At 48.1% G+C, this 15,937-nt stretch overlaps 1 protein-coding gene across 2 annotated transcripts in view; it reads right to left on the bottom strand.

Moving 5' to 3' along the window:
• Positions 1-1,112: 1,112 nt before the first annotated feature.
• Positions 1,113-15,937, bottom strand: part of LOC142254741 (EP-cadherin-like) — a 39,989-nt gene continuing 25,164 nt past the window's right edge. Inside the window, exons 3-16 of one of the 2 annotated variants that reach the window (XM_075325997.1) lie at positions 13,544-13,752; positions 13,315-13,458; positions 10,846-10,995; positions 10,062-10,206; positions 9,804-9,976; positions 9,600-9,728; positions 8,461-8,643; positions 5,107-5,351; positions 4,875-5,017; positions 4,553-4,777; positions 3,146-3,361; positions 2,763-2,893; positions 2,535-2,678; positions 1,113-2,226 (exon numbers count right to left, since the gene is read on the bottom strand). In XM_075325997.1, coding sequence (XP_075182112.1) covers positions 2,020-2,226; positions 2,535-2,678; positions 2,763-2,893; positions 3,146-3,361; positions 4,553-4,777; positions 4,875-5,017; positions 5,107-5,351; positions 8,461-8,643; positions 9,600-9,728; positions 9,804-9,976; positions 10,062-10,206; positions 10,846-10,995; positions 13,315-13,458; positions 13,544-13,752 — 2,444 coding nt within the window. In that variant the 3' untranslated portion in view covers positions 1,113-2,019. Of the gene's footprint in view, positions 2,227-2,534; positions 2,679-2,762; positions 2,894-3,145; positions 3,362-4,552; positions 4,778-4,874; positions 5,018-5,106; positions 5,352-8,460; positions 8,644-9,599; positions 9,729-9,803; positions 9,977-10,061; positions 10,207-10,845; positions 10,996-13,314; positions 13,461-13,543; positions 13,753-15,937 lie in introns of both variants that reach the window. The other variant, XM_075325998.1, reaches the window with a different exon arrangement.

Below are 15,937 nucleotides of genomic sequence, written 5' to 3'. Positions count from 1 at the left end.
CTAATAGCCACCCTCTAATCAAGTCTACAGGATAAAGGCTTCCCATGCATCTTACGCCCCAACAGGGATGACGACTTCCAAAAACCAATCTATTGCCAATTGTTGACGTTACCCCTTCTCAAACATTGGACTCCCTACACCTTAAAATGTTAGATTGGTCCCACCAACCTGCAAGCACGGCTTCAGTATTCCCATATAATATAGTCAGTGGCTCCTCATAGATGGGTGATGCCCGTTCTATGACTCATGCCGATTGGCAGAGGTCAAACCTAAGGGACATACATACATACATACAGCCTCACCGATCGGCAGAGGTCAGACCTCCACCGACCTACAGGTATTATATCTATGGGGAGCTTCTGAGTAGTTTGCCCCAGCACAGCTGATTAGGTGAGATTTTGGTACTAGGGTATGAAGGTATGAATAGTAATGTAATATAAATATAAATTTGTGATACAATTATATATTATCATAAATACATAAATATATAATGTATTTTTATATGATGTGATATATATTTTAAATATATAATATCATAAATATACAATATATAATTTATTTTATTGTATATTTATATTATATATTTGTGATATATATTTTATCATAAATATAATAAAAATACATTATATATCTATGCATTTGTGATAAAATATATAATATCATTTTATCACTATTTATGATACATATTATCAGAAAATATATATATATATATATATATATATATATATATATATATATATATATATATATATATATATATATATATATATATATATATATATATATATATATATATATATATATATATATATATATATATATATATATATATATATATATATATATATATATATATATATATATACACATACACATATACATACACATATACATACACATATATACACATATATACACATATACACATATATACACACACAAATAAAATATATCAATAAAATAGATTCTATATTTATGATTTATCATTTATTATTATGTATATTTTTTATGTAATTTATATATTACATAATAAATTTTGTATATATAATCTATTTATTAATTTGTTTTTCTTTTGCACCCCATTTCTGGAATATATTTCAAAACTTCAGTAAGAACACAGACAACCGTTTAATAAAATGTATTTGGGAATTTTACATCAAAATCTTTTCTTGCACGTTTAACACAAGTTAGAAAAAAAGAACAATTTATTCCTATAAATAGTGGACAAAAACTGAAAAATAAATCACAATATAAAAAACCTGCAGCAATAACCCAAACCATGAATTGGAAACAAAACCCCAAAAATTGAAGTCAGAACTTTAAACTACAGATGAGGTTTGAAAAAAACAAACAAAACACTATTAAATAAGGCTGTGTGCACACGGAGTCTCTTTTGCTGAATTTTTAGAGTCAAAACTCCATGTTTGAGGAGCATTTAAATGTGGAGGATTGAGTTTTGGCTTTAAAACTCAAAAGGTCTCTTATGCCGAGAAGTTCCAGCGTGATTTCATCCAATGATTCAAAGCCATAAGTTGGTGATCTTGAGCGTATGGGTCAACCCCGAACCAATGCATCGGTGGAAAGTTTTTGCACTACACGTATTATCCCAGAGTTATGCATCATTGGTCCATCCAAAATGAAGGAAAAAAATGAAACCTGTAAGTCTTATTGGCGATTCTAAAAAAACCAAAACCAAGGCAACCATGACCGACCATCATCCACATTCTCGAAAAGGAGGCACGACAGCCATTTTTTTCTTTTTTGGCATATTCTACTTTTTAAGAATCGCTTCAGGCACTAAATTTTGTTTTTTCAGTTCTGAAAGTTGATATCATAATGCACACAAGCATTTAAAAAAAAAAAATAAAAACATGCGAGTAGTGGTTTAAAGTACAACTATACAATGTGGATAGTCTTCAATTTGGTCGGAAAAAAAATGAAAAAAGTTGGATGGACCAGAGTTTAAGGCGACGCGGTAGAAGTTCTAGTATCGCAGTCCCGTCATCCCGTTCCTACAAACTAGTCTTCGTCTCCACCGTACATGTCTGCTAGTTTCCGGAAGCGAGGACCCCATTCTCTGAGACAGTCGTAATCCTGGTCGGCACCCGAACTGGAAGAGTTTATGGAGCTGAGAGAAGGAGCTTCCGAGCCGCTACCTTCATAGTCGAAGACTAGGAGGGAGTCATAGGGCGGAGCGGTGGGGTCGTTGTCGGCTGCATGGAGGTTCTTTAAAGAAAGAAAATATATAATCAGTCAAGTTTGTATCATGGCAGCAGATTCTGGAGCAAAAATTGTAAATAGAGGAACACAGAGTCCTCCAGAACATTAGGCCGGGAATGTTCCGTCAGCTCGTTCAGAGGTAATTTCTGCTTTTAATGAGCTGGAGAATCCATTAAGCAGTTTCCCGTCTAAGCTTACTAATGTCCACTCACGGGAAAATGACGACGAGGCAATTTAACCCTAGCCAGTTGACCCAACATGCATTTGTATACAGCCTCTCGTTGCAAATTTAGAAATTTGACCCCTTAACGTACCTCCTCGATGAAGTTCCCAATTTCGTCGGGGTTGGAGGGCCGGGGTCTGTACTGTGGTGCAGGCATTAGGGTGGGGACCACATCGTTCCTCATAACATCAGGCCGTGCGTCTAGTCCTCGATGGAGCTGACTCAGATCATAATCCTAAAAAATACAAACACTGTCACATCACTCTGCACAAATTTTGCAATGGCGGACTACACAATACTTCATTCTGGTCACAGGCACCTGATCTTCCTCTCCTCCTCCCTCTTCACCGTAGTAGAAGATATTGTCCCTCGTCTCGTCCTCGGGAAGCAGTAAAGGTTCCTTTACCACCTTCTTCCTCCTCAAGAACAGTAGTAGTAGCAAGATAAGAACTGCAGGCGAGAAATTAGAGACCCTAATTAAGCCGGCGGGATGGGGTAAGCAACCAAAGCCAGTCAACACTAAACGCCAATTATAGGACATTTTACCCAAATTTTGGAGGAACATTCCCGAGTCTCTGCACACGTTGAACTTTATAATACATAGATTTTAGCTAGTACGTGTATTGATTACTTTTGCATTTGGCAGCAAGATTGTTCCAATGAGGAAGAAAGCAAAAAAAACGTAAGACAAAAGAAACTTACTTAGAAGTGCCAAGACGGATCCCAGGATGACCAGTATGATCGGCAGATTGAAGCCAGCAACGATCTTATCTTGACACGAGACGGTGCTGCCTTCACAGTTGCACACTGTAGCATTGACCACCGTGACCTGCGCTCGCCTCTGGGCGTCAAACAAGCGGACGTACAGACTGTAGTCTCCAACCTTCATCTCTTCCTTGGGTTGGAGAAACAACTTATCTGAAAAGGAAGAAAGAAAAACTAAAAATGCATCACTCTAGAAGTGGACACAAGTCGGGCGCAAGCCATATCCTTGATATTCCCAACACCACGACTCCAGTCCCTGGGGTCAAAGTCAGACACTCCCCAAAAAAAAAAAAACCCCAAAAAAACCACAAACCAAAAAACGGTTGTGACGAAATCTGGGTCAGCTAATGTTTATGGCCATAAATCCACATTGTGATACCAGGGTTAGACATTGGTGCAACAGGGGCCCAAGAGTTAAGGGGGCCTAGTGACATGTCCAAAAGTACCATAGGTGGAATTACAAGATGCACTTTAGCTCACAAAAATTTGAGTGGAAAATGAGGGGTGCGTCTTATAATCTCCAAATGTAGCACTGGGAGGTGGTGAAGGGGGGGGGTGGGTTGCAGGGGCAATGCTGCGGGCCACAAGCCGCTGTGGTATTGTTCACTGAGGCAGGGGGCCCCATCCTGATAAAGGTCAGCGGTGTGAGCTTTAAATAATGGCGCCTGGAGTTGGCACATGCGCAGATTGAGCTCTCAGCTGAAGATGTCATCTGTGCAGGCGCCGACTCCATCTCACAGCAGCATTTTTAAGGAAAGTGGCACCCTGAGTCGGCACGTGCGCAGATTGAGCCATCGGCTCAATGACAAGTCGAGCTCTCATCTCTGCACGATCCACCTCCGAGCGCCATTTTCCTTAAGTCCGCTGCTGCGATCCACCTCCGAGCGCCATTTTCCTTAAGTCCGCTGCTGGGAGATAAATGAGCCAGAGGCGGTGCGCGCACGGATGAGATCTTGAGCCGAGGGCTCAGTCTGCATGCGCCGAATCCAGGCGCCATTTCTTTGAAGCCCGACCGCTGACAGTTTCTGGATGTTGCCTGCCTCAGTGAGCATCCAGCACACCTACTGCTTTGCCATATTCCACCACATTACAATACAGACCATTTTTTTTTTTACCGACCCCCCTCTAAATTTGGGGTGAGTCTTATAATCCAGTGCGTCTTATAACCTGAAAAATATGGTATGCATTTTATGAGCTCTCAGGATGCAAAGGGCCCATATATTGTTCATGCCCGGGGACCCTTTTCTGTCCGTGTCCTCCAGTGGTGCAGACATTACATGCAAAATATGAACGCCAGCTCACCATCATGGCAAAAGTGATTACACCTCAAAATAATTCGCTTACCTCTTTCCTTGATCTCCGCTGTCCAGGTCATCTCAGAGCCATAAGCGAGTTCCACTTCGTAAGGGTAGGTGTTTGGAGGAATGTCGGCATCGGTCACCAGGAACTCAAACGGCTCTGGATTGCGGCTGCATATGGTGAAAGCACGAGGATTGGGGACAGGACCGTTATCATTGATATCAAGCACTTGCAGAACAAGGGTACCGGTGCCAGTAGCAAATGGAATTCCTGTAAAGACAGACATGGATCATACATAATCCATTAAGAAGAAACCCTCCAATTCATGATTTCAGTGTGAACAGAGCCCGACAACCATTACACTTACCGTCATCAACCACCATCACTATGATCGTGTAATTATTGTTCTTGACAAATTCAGATTCTCTATCCAGGTTGCCGTTTCCGGTGACAATGCCGGTTTCTTCATTTACAGAGACCCATCGGGCGGGGTCATTACCAATTCTGTACCTGCATTACAAGATTTAACCAATATGAGCTCAGATATACAGTACGTCTAACTGATCATGTCAGCAGATACCACACCCAATTTGACCTACCGGAGCTTTTGGTTCTGCTGCTTGTCAGGATCCTGAGCCACAAGAGCCGTGATCTTCTGCCCTCGTTGCAGGTCCTCCGATACCTCAGCCACGCTGACTTGTGGGACGAAGAATGGCGCCTCATTCACATCCTCCACGTTCACTGTCACGGTAGCGGTTGACGTTGGCAACGTGACGGAAAAGCGTTCTTCATTCTCCACCGTGATCTGCAGCACAAACTGCTTCCTGGTCTCAAAATCCAAAGCCTTAAAAGTGCAAATAAAAAAAAAAAAAGTTAGCAAGGAAAGCAGAGATCTTTACGTGGATGACCGTTATGGAGAGCCTCATGCTGCCATTGTTCACGGTACCTTACATAACCGGCTAAACTTAAAAGTGTCAGTTGTAGGGCACGGAAGGAAGAGGCGGGGGGGTGGAAGGAGGAAGAGGCGGGGGGGTGGAAGGAGGAAGAGGCGGGGGGGTGGAAGGAGGAAGAGGCGGGGGGGTGGAAGAAGGAAGAGGCGGTGGGGAAAGAAGGAAGAGGCGGTGGGGAAAGAAGGAAGAGGCGGTGGGGAAAGAAGGAAGAGGCGGTGGGGAAAGAAGGAAGAGGCGGTGGGGAAAGAAGGAAGAGGCGGTGGGGAAAGAAGGAAGAGGCGGTGGGGAAAGAAGGAAGAGGCGGTGGGGGGGGGAAGCAGGAGAAGGAAGAGGCGGTGGGGGGGGAAGCAGGAGAAGGAAGAGGCGGTGGGGGGGAAGCAGGAGAAGGAAGAGGCGGTGGGGGGGGAAGCAGGAGAAGGAAGAGGCGGTGGGGGGGGAAGCAGGAGAAGGAAGAGGCGGTGGGGGGGGAAGCAGGAGAAGGAAGAGGCGGTGGGGGGGGGGAAGGAGGAGAAGGAAGAGGCGGTGGGGGGGGAAGGAGGAGAAGGAAGAAGCGGTGGGGGGGGAAGCAGGAGAAGGAAGAGGCGGTGGGGGGGGAAGCAGGAGAAGGAAGAGGCGGTGGGGGGGGGGAAGGAGGAGAAGGAAGAGGCGGTGGGGGGGGAAGGAGGAGAAGGAAGAAGCGGTGGGGGGGAAAGGAGGAGAAGGAAGAAGCGGTGGGGGGGGAAAGGAGGAGAAGGAAGAAGCGGTGGGGGGGAAAGGAGGAGAAGGAAGAAGCGGTGGGGGGGAAAGGAGGAGAAGGAAGAGGCGGTGGGGGGGGAAGGGGGGAAAGGAGGAGAAGGAAGAGGCGGTGGGGGGGGAAAGGAGGAGAAGGAAGAGGCGGTGGGGGGGGAAAGGAGGAGAAGGAAGAGGCGGTGGGGGGGGAAAGGAGGAGAAGGAAGAGGCGGTGGGGGGGAAAGGAGGAGAAGGAAGAGGCGGTGGGGGGGAAAGGAGGAGAAGGAAGAGTCGGTGGGGGGGGGAAAGGAGGAGAAGGAAGAGTCGGTGGGGGGGAAAGGAGGAGAAGGAAGAGTCGGTGGGGGGGAAAGGAGGAGAAGGAAGAGTCGGTGGGGGGGAAAGGAGGAGAAGGAAGAGTCGGGGGGGGAAAGGAGGAGAAGGAAGAGGCGGTGGGGGGGAAAGGAGGAGAAGGAAGAGGCGGTGGGGGGGAAAGGAGGAGAAGGAAGAGGCGGTGGGGGGGAAAGGAGGAGAAGGAAGAGGCGGTGGGGGGGAAAGGAGGAGAAGGAAGAGGCGGTGGGGGGGAAAGGAGGAGAAGGAAGAGGCGGTGGGGGGGAAAGGAGGAGAAGGAAGAGGCGGTGGGGGGGAAAGGAGGAGAAGGAAGAGGCGGTGGGGGGGAAAGGAGGAGAAGGAAGAGGCGGTGGGGGGGAAAGGAGGAGAAGGAAGAGGCGGTGGGGGGGAAAGGAGGAGAAGGAAGAGGCGGTGGGGGGGGGAAAGGAGGAGAAGGAAGAGGCGGTGGGGGGGGGAAGGAGGAGAAGGAAGAGGCGGTGGGGGGGGAAAGGAGGAGAAGGAAGAGGCGGTGGGGGGGGAGAAAGGAGGAGAAGGAAGAGGCGGTGGGGGGGGAAAGGAGGAGAAGGAAGAGGCGGTGGGGGGGAAAGGAGGAGAAGGAAGAGGCGGTGGGGGGGAAAGGAGGAGAAGGAAGAGGCGGTGGGGGGGAAAGGAGGAGAAGGAAGAGGCGGTGGGGGGGGAAGCAGGAGAAGGAAGAGGCGGTGGGGGGGAAGCAGGAGAAGGAAGAGGCGGTGGGGGGGGAAGCAGGAGAAGGAAGAGGCGGTGGGGGGGGAAGCAGGAGAAGGAAGAGGCGGTGGGGGGGGGAAGCAGGAGAAGGAAGAGGCGGTGGGGGGGGGAAGCAGGAGAAGGAAGAGGCGGTGGGGGGGGAAGGAGGAGAAGGAAGAGGCGGTGGGGGGGGGGAAGGAGGAGAAGGAAGAGGCGGTGGGGGGGGAAGGAGGAGAAGGAAGAAGCGGTGGGGGGGAAAGGAGGAGAAGGAAGAGGCGGTGGGGGGGAAAGGAGGAGAAGGAAGAGGCGGTGGGGGGGAAAGGAGGAGAAGGAAGAGGCGGTGGGGGGGAAAGGAGGAGAAGGAAGAGGCGGTGGGGGGGGAAAGGAGGAGAAGGAAGAGGCGGTGGGGGGGGAAAGGAGGAGAAGGAAGAGGCGGTGGGGGGGAAAGGAGGAGAAGGAAGAGTCGGTGGGGGGGAAAGGAGGAGAAGGAAGAGTCGGTGGGGGGGAAAGGAGGAGAAGGAAGAGTCGGGGGGGAAAGGAGGAGAAGGAAGAGTCGGGGGGGAAAGGAGGAGAAGGAAGAGTCGGGGGGGGAAAGGAGGAGAAGGAAGAGTCGGGGGGGAAAGGAGGAGAAGGAAGAGTCGGGGGGGGAAAGGAGGAGAAGAATGAAGGAGGCGGGGGGGGGTGAAGGAAAGGAGGAAAGTATTTTTTCTCTTTTGTAAATGAGACTACGAACACCATAAAGTGCTGTGAGGCAATCTCATCTGTACATTATATTGCAGTGTTTCATTATCTGTAGATTCCGGAACAACTTCGGAAACAAATAATCTTCTTTACCAAATAGAAGTATTGAATGACCGGAGTCAGCTGTTATGCTGCCGGACATGATCACATAATGCAATCAGCTAAGGATTCTGTGAAAGAAGCTTGTGTTCCATACATGCAGTTGCACATTTTGTCCACTAGGGGCAGCCCTTTAACAAGAGTTTGGGCAATATTGTACAGTTCACCATTTTTGTTCCCAGTTTGTGTTTTAATAAACATCAGCCGGATCGGCCGGCAAGGTCACGGGCGCTGGATAGTCAGGTGGGAGTCAGAAGATACAGAAGACTACTGTTTTGTTTCATCATCTCTAGAAAATCCTAAGACACCAAAACATCTCACTGTTTTGGGTTACATTCCTCGAACAATCAGCCTTATCATAAAACCCTCCTGGCGGAGTTATTATACGGGAGCGCGAGCACCAACCTTGGCTGTCGTCAAGATGCCTTCGTTTGTGTCTTTGTCTGTGGTAATTGAGAAAAATCCGCCTTCGTTGTTCTTGATCTTGTAGACGGCACGCCATGCGGGAGAATACATCTCGTCTTCATCAGTTACCGACAACCGCTTGACTTCAAACCCAACTTCGTTTTCTGGCACAAGAGCCACGTACTGTACAGATAAGGAGAAGTTGTAGGATGATACAAACTGGTTGACCACTTCAAGGATACTGGTAACTAGTGATGAGCGGGCACTACCATGCTTGGGTGCTCAGTACTCGTAACTAGTGATGAGCGGGCACTACCATGCTCGGTACTCGTTGACAGTTGGATGCACGCTACTCAAGCAACCGAGTATAATGGAAGTCAACGGGGGACTCAGTGCGTAGAATTGCTCTGATCACTAGTAAACAGCTGTCGGCTGAAGACACTTCCCTAACCAGCTTGTATACATACATGCACTCCCAGAATGGTCGAGTATGCATGTGTTTATGGGGACTCCATGTGTGGAGACTTTGATCCCCAAGTCTAATGCTAGATTCGCCAACTGCGCTTCGTTACCCAATACACAGACTAGACATGGGTCCAGCTCCATTTAGGCTTATGAGCCCACCTAGTTCAGGGCAGAAGAGCCATGGTGGGCAAAGTTCAAAAAGCAAAAACGTGAAAGTGCAAGTTTTGCTTAAACAAGAGGAACGCACTGCCCTTAAGCAAAAATTGATAGTGGTGACATATGCAGTCCATCATACTATTCTTTCCAACCCCCCCCCCCACCAAGCATCTGGACAATAGCTTCTCTGTAGCACATTGGTGCACCGCTCAGGAGCAGGGACAAGCAAGTACTAATGGTCCATATATCAGCAGGATGGGGTCAAGGGTTAAGAAGGGTCAATGTCTGTGGCTCCCAACTAATTTATGGAGTTGAGTAATGCTTAATTCTTAAGTCGAACTACAATGGAGAGTTAAATGCAAGCACGGCACGCTCCCCTAAGCAATGCCAACTAGGGAAATCGGGGACTACATCCTCTTGTTAGGTGGGAACCCCAGACTAGGAATTGGCAGCCATCATATATTTCCGATTTATATACTATGATCAACTAAGGAATTAAAAAGTTAACGAAAACTTACAGTCACCGGATCGAAAACTGGGGCGTTATCGTTTGCGTCCAGGATTTTGATTACTGCCTTTCCAGTGCAGAACAGACCGCTGCCCTCCATGTCAGCCGCCTGTACAGTCAGGGTATACTCTGGTACTTTCTGGAGATACAGAATTAGGGTTAGCCGCCTGATAATTGGCATCAATTATACCAGTATACAAGAGAAAGAGCCCACCTCTCTGTCCAGTCCGGTCCCAATCACACTGATGACACCGGTCTCACTATTGATGGTGAAGAGTCCAGCTGATGGGTCCTCTGGTTCCTGCTTTATTATGGAATACGCAAGAATGGCGTTTAACGTCTCCGGATCATCGTCATCTGTCGCAGTGATGTTCATTACGGGCGTTCCTAATGGAAGGACAGACGTAGACAGTTTACAATTATGCCACAAATTAGGCATCAGACAAAACGGGTCAGCCAGAAATCAACTCACCTGGTGGAACGCCTTCCTTCACCGAACCTTGAAAAATGTCCTCTGTGAACTTAGGCTTGTTGTCATTCTGATCAATAACCTCAACGATGATGTCCATGGGCTCCTCCACAGACTGGCCGCTCGATGACACTGCATGAGACTTAAGCTGTGCGGAAAGAAAATCGGACAAAAGCGGGAAGGTTTAGGTTCATCGTGAAGACTCCTCAATGACTTGTTCCTTCTGTTAAACTTCTGGATCAGTGAAATATTTGACTGTTGGGACCCCCATTAAACAGGTGTTTCCCGTGCTCTACTCCAACAGTTTGTACAGCCCCCCCTGACTGAGGGACCCCATAAGACAGGTGTCCTCCATGCCAACCGTTTGTGCAGCTCTGACTGCAGGGACCACCAATGATCCTGAGAAATAGGGCTCCAAAGGAACAGAAAAGTGCCCACAATTGCAAGCCACCTCTCCATCCCATCTTTGACTGCCAATGCCAGAGAATGAATGGAGTAGAGGAGCACATGTATGGCCGTGACTGGCCATGAACAGCTCTGATCCATTTATTCTCTATGGCGTTGTACATCACAAGGGATGGACGGGCCCTTCCATATTTTGACAGCTGTTCTCTGGATCAGAGGGGAGGGGGCGCATGTTTGACTACTAGAAAAGGAAAAGAAGATTGTACACAATTGATCCTACCATTGGGGAAGATTAGTGCAACCACAATCACATTCTCTTCCACCGTAACTTAATGGACCACCCATCAAACAATCCTCAGTGCCGGCCAATGCAGGTACTTACAATGTACGATGCAAGTTTTTCACGGTCCAAAGCTTGAGTCACCAACAACCAACCGGTCTCTTTCTCAATAGTGAATACACCCACTGGTGGGGTATCGGCCCCCTGCCCAGTAATGCTGTAGTAAATTTTTGTATTTTTATTGGATTTAATCTGGAATTAGAGGGAAAAATATTAAATCACAACACAATCTTACACGGCCAGTGCTGGGAATGAGTTTATCTTGCAGCATATTCTACATGTGCAAATCCAAGTACATGTATCCTTATACACTGCAAAAAAATAAAGGGAACACATGAACACCACTGATTGTGAATCAATTTCTCCTGCTGTGCAAATTTAACAAAAAACAGGTCTAAATGATACGCAGTTAGCAAGACCCCCGCATAAAGGAGCGGTTCTGAAGGCCACAGACCATTTCGCTGTTCTCATCCTTTTTGGCTGTTTGTCCCTTTTTGCATTTTGTCATTGCTTAGGAGGTAGATTGAGGTGGTGTCTACAACCCAAAGACGTTGCTCAGGTAGAGCAAGTCATCCAGGATGATACATCAATGCGAGCTGTGGAGAGAAGGTTTGCCATGTCTGTCAGCGTAGTGTCCAGAGCATGGAGCAGATACCAGGAGACGCGAAGGAGGACGTAAGAGGGCAACAACCCTGCAGCAGGACCACTACCTCCTCCTCTGTGCAAGGAGGAACAGTGCTATAGCCAGGCAAGTTGACCTCCAGCAGGCCACTAATAGCCAGGTGCCTGCTCAAACTGTCAGATTCCACAAGTGGGTGGCATGAGGGCCAGACGTCCACAAGTGGGTGGCATGAGGGCCAGACGTCCACAAGTGGGTGGCATGAGGGCCAGACGTCCACAAGTGGGTGGCATGAGGGCCAGACGTCCACAAGTGGGTGGCATGAGGGCCAGACGTCCACAAGTGGGTGGCATGAGGGCCAGACGTCCACAAGTGGGTGGCATGAGGGCCAGACGTCCACAAGTGGGTGGCATGAGGGCCAGACGTCCACAAGTGGGTGGCATGAGGGCCAGACGTCCACAAGTGGGTGGCATGAGGGCCAGACGTCCACAAGTGGGTGGCATGAGGGCCAGACGTCCACAAGTGGGTGGCATGAGGGCCAGACGTCCACAAGTGGGTGGCATGAGGGCCAGACGTCCACAAGTGGGTGGCATGAGGGCCAGACGTCCACAAGTGGGTGGCATGAGGGCCAGACGTCCACAAGTGGGTGGCATGAGGGCCAGACGTCCACAAGTGGGTGGCATGAGGGCCAGACGTCCACAAGTGGGTGGCATGCCAACAGCCCAACACTTCAGGGCTATTGGCATATGCCAGAGAACACCAAGATTGGCAGATTCGACACTGGTGCCCTGTGCTCTTCACAGATGAGAGCAGGTTCACACTGAACACTTGACCGAGACTGGAGAGGCCACGGAGAGCGATCTGCTGCCTGCAACACCCTTCAGCATGATCGGATTTTGGCAAATGGGGAGATATTTCTTTGGCGGGCCGCACAGTCCTCCATGTGGTAGCCCGACTGCCACTAGGTAGCGGGATGATATCCTCAGACCCGTTGGAAGACCATATGCTGGAGCGGTGGGCCCTGGGTTCCTTTTGATGCATAACAATGCTAGGCCTCATGTGGCTGTAGTGTGCCAGCAGTTCCTGCATGATGAAGACTTTGATGCAATGGACGGGCCTACCCATTTCCCAGACCTGCATCCGGTTGAGCACATCTGGGACATAATGTCTCGCTCTATCCACCAACGTCACACCACACTGTCCAGGAGTTGGTGGATGCTTTAGTCCAGGTCTGGGAGATCCCTCAGGAGACCATCCACAACCTCATCAGGAGGATGCCCAGGCATTGTAGGGAGGTGTCACACACACACACACTTTGACTCCTTTCCACTTTCATTTTGTGGGTCTCCAAATCCAGGCCTCCATTCGTTCTAACATTTTATTTCCATTGATTGTGCTGACAAAATCGCACATTCAACTTTGTACAGAACAAAAGTATTCAATGAGAATATTTCATTCAGATCTAGGATGTGTTCGAGTGTTCCCTTTAATTTTTTTGAGCAGTACTTCAGAGCTGTATTCACAACGGTATTTGTTAGAACACATTTTATTTGATCCTTTCAGAATTAAAAATAAATGTAATTGTAACAGTGTCTAGCAGAATAATGAACGCAGCTATGGAGTATAATTTAGGAGATAACTCCGGATAGGTAATGTACAGTGACTGCACCAGAAGAATAGTGAGTGCAGCTCTGGAGTATAATACAGGAGGTAACTCAGGATCAGTAATGTATGTACAAAGTGATGCCACCAGCAGAAGAGTGAGTGCAGCTCTGAAAGAGTATACTGCAGTATAGTACATGCACCTCTATAAATAGTGCTGAAACATTGTCCCAAGCAGGAGGGCACAGCTCAGGGACTATAGGCTGTAACAGAGGGAAACGTGTCATTACCTGTACCAGTTTCTTGGGAAATGGACCCCTGTCATTCTCTGACAGATGGACGGGTGGGATGACCCAATCCCTTTTCCTTCTCTTTAGGCCAGTCTGTTTCTCAGGGAACGTCAGTATTGGTAGTTTGCCGTTATGGTGGGATTTCTACAAAATAAAATCAGACGACATAGCAATGAATAAAGGAAGCCCGGTATGAAGGCCATACAATCTCACCAGCCCCCGCACCCACCTTCTTGTGCCGCTGCATCCGCTTTATAATGACCGCTGTGGAATATTTCTTTCCATGAGCGTCCCAGGTGTTGATGAGAAACTTTATGTCCTCGCCATGAATCTTCACATGCCGTTTTGCAATCAATTCCCCATCTGGGCGCACAAAAAACCTGGGATCGCCAACATCAAATTTGCCATGTTTCCGAGCAGTGCAGTCCACAAACGTTACTGGGGGAAGAAAGTTGCTTTATAAGAAGCCTTCAAAACAAAACAACCTTACATGCATGCTCGAGTGTGCATAATAGAAGGGAGGTGTGGTGTTCTAATTGTTTTAATTAGAACTGTTACTTAATGTTTTTCATGCTTGTCTCTGCTGCCATCTACTGGTCAGACCTTTCGGCTCCTCTGTTTCTTTTGTCTAGCCCATGGGAGTGTCTGCTGATCTTCTTACCTCACTTCCTGGCATATTCAGTTCCAGCCAGAGTTTGTGAGAATCACATCCCTTATTGGAGCTGCTAGAAGCAAAGTCTTCTGACCTTAGAGACTCCAGAAACAAGCATCACAAGAGAACCACAATGCCAGGTACTTGGACTACTGTACTCTGCATGTCCTAACCTTTGGAGAAAATAAACCACCATTGTTTCATCTCAGCATGTGCATGTTTAACTTTGCAGCGCTCTGGTCAGGTCTGCCTCACAGGAAAAACGAAGGTAAGATTCTCACAACATCTCACAGCTACGTGCCTTCAATAGCCTTTAAATGGAGACAGAACAGGAGGAAGCGGCAGGCAAGCTTCTGGTAGGACTTGTGTAGAAACAAATGGGTCAGAACCGTCAACATCTAGATTGGGCATGTTAAGAGTGAGAAATTCCCTTATACAGAGCGTCCCCATGGCCAACGAGGGAAGGTCAGACCGGCGCTGCTCCTTTTCCGCACAGTGACACATACGACAGACTGGGTACAACATAGGTGCCATATATTACCCAATGCTGGCTTTACTAGGCAGGAAGAGAGTATTGGTTTAGTCTGAAACTCAGGTGAATCAATCATTTTTATAGCAGGCAGTGTGTAAAAGGAGGTGGTGCAAACAGGAAGTCACAGGTTTGTGGGGGATTTTTTTTTAGGGCACCTGAAAAAGGACAGTCTGCACGAATTACATATATGCAGGGACATAACGAACGCGGTCGTAAGGGCCTGGTCGCGAGCCCTAGGTAAATTGGGCCTGCCGCCCACAGAATCTGTTTCAGCTGGATGTGCGTCAAAGGGCACACATCCAGCTGAAATATAATTGCATCACAGAGACCTGTGTGGGCCATGCATGCGCTGCTATGTGCCGGCCGCCAATTAAGGGCATGAATATTCACTGCTCCCCATCACCATAATCCTGGGCAAGGGGGAGCAGTGAATAGTCTGATACAGCTGACATCGCTGTTAGTGGGTGCGCGCATGACTAACAGCATACGCTGTGGTGCTTACACACTGGTCAGTTATCAGTGTCTGAGGAAGGCTAATCTATAGTTTTTTTGTGTTTGTGTGTGGCACGCAGGGAGTGGGGGGGGGTAGTTGAATTGGAGGGGGGAAAAAAAACAAAAAAAAAAACAAAACCCCACTTACCAGGATGGGGACACATACCAGGATTGCCCCCCCCCCCATTAACACGATACTTATACCAGGATGGGGGCACCCTCATGAACGCGACACGTATACTAGGATGGGGGCCATACACCAGGATGGGGCCCATATATACCAACATATAGCCATGATGGGAGGGAAGGGGGGGTCAAACCAGGATGAGTGGCATATTTATCACTAAGTGGCCCAGGATGGAGCGGGTCATTAGTACACAATGAAGGGTTTAGGGGGCAACCCGTATGTCTATAGGATTTCAAATACTACAAATGGCCCAGATGAAGGGGGGGGGGGGGGCAGATCAAACTCTAGTTACATCACTGCTTATATACCTGAGTAGAAAGGGGGGCAGCTCAGGCAGGGTCACCCATTTAAAAGGCACCCTCTACGCCCGGATCCTTAATCCGCTTGTCAAGGGGCTGTGAGCAGCAGTTCAGAGACTCAGGAAGCGGCACAGGATTTTCTACCTCGATGACTTATCCCCGCACCCAAAAAACATCCTCAAAGTGATTCATTGTTGATCCTATTAAAAAGTCTATGGAAGGGGTGCAATGGCCCGAGGCTCATGAGCGGCTTAATTTCATGATTGAAGGGAGCGAGGAGCTGTCTGCAATACAAAACATGGGAGGGGGACAAAACGTGACCAAGAAAGTGTTCTGCGGATGCTGGGAGTTGTAGGCCAACAGCAAAACTGCTGGACTCAACAGGTCTCCAAACCTAGTGATCTTTTTTGTTATTTCTCCAACGTAGTCACCGGGGTGTAGCTGAAACCTGTCCCACCACA

The sequence above is a fragment of the Anomaloglossus baeobatrachus genome, chromosome 10 (assembly GCF_048569485.1).
Source record: "Anomaloglossus baeobatrachus isolate aAnoBae1 chromosome 10, aAnoBae1.hap1, whole genome shotgun sequence".
NCBI classification, from domain to species: domain Eukaryota; kingdom Metazoa; phylum Chordata; class Amphibia; order Anura; family Aromobatidae; genus Anomaloglossus; species Anomaloglossus baeobatrachus.
Note: the sequence above shows the minus strand (reverse complement) of the source record. Positions and strands in the feature narration are given on the sequence as shown.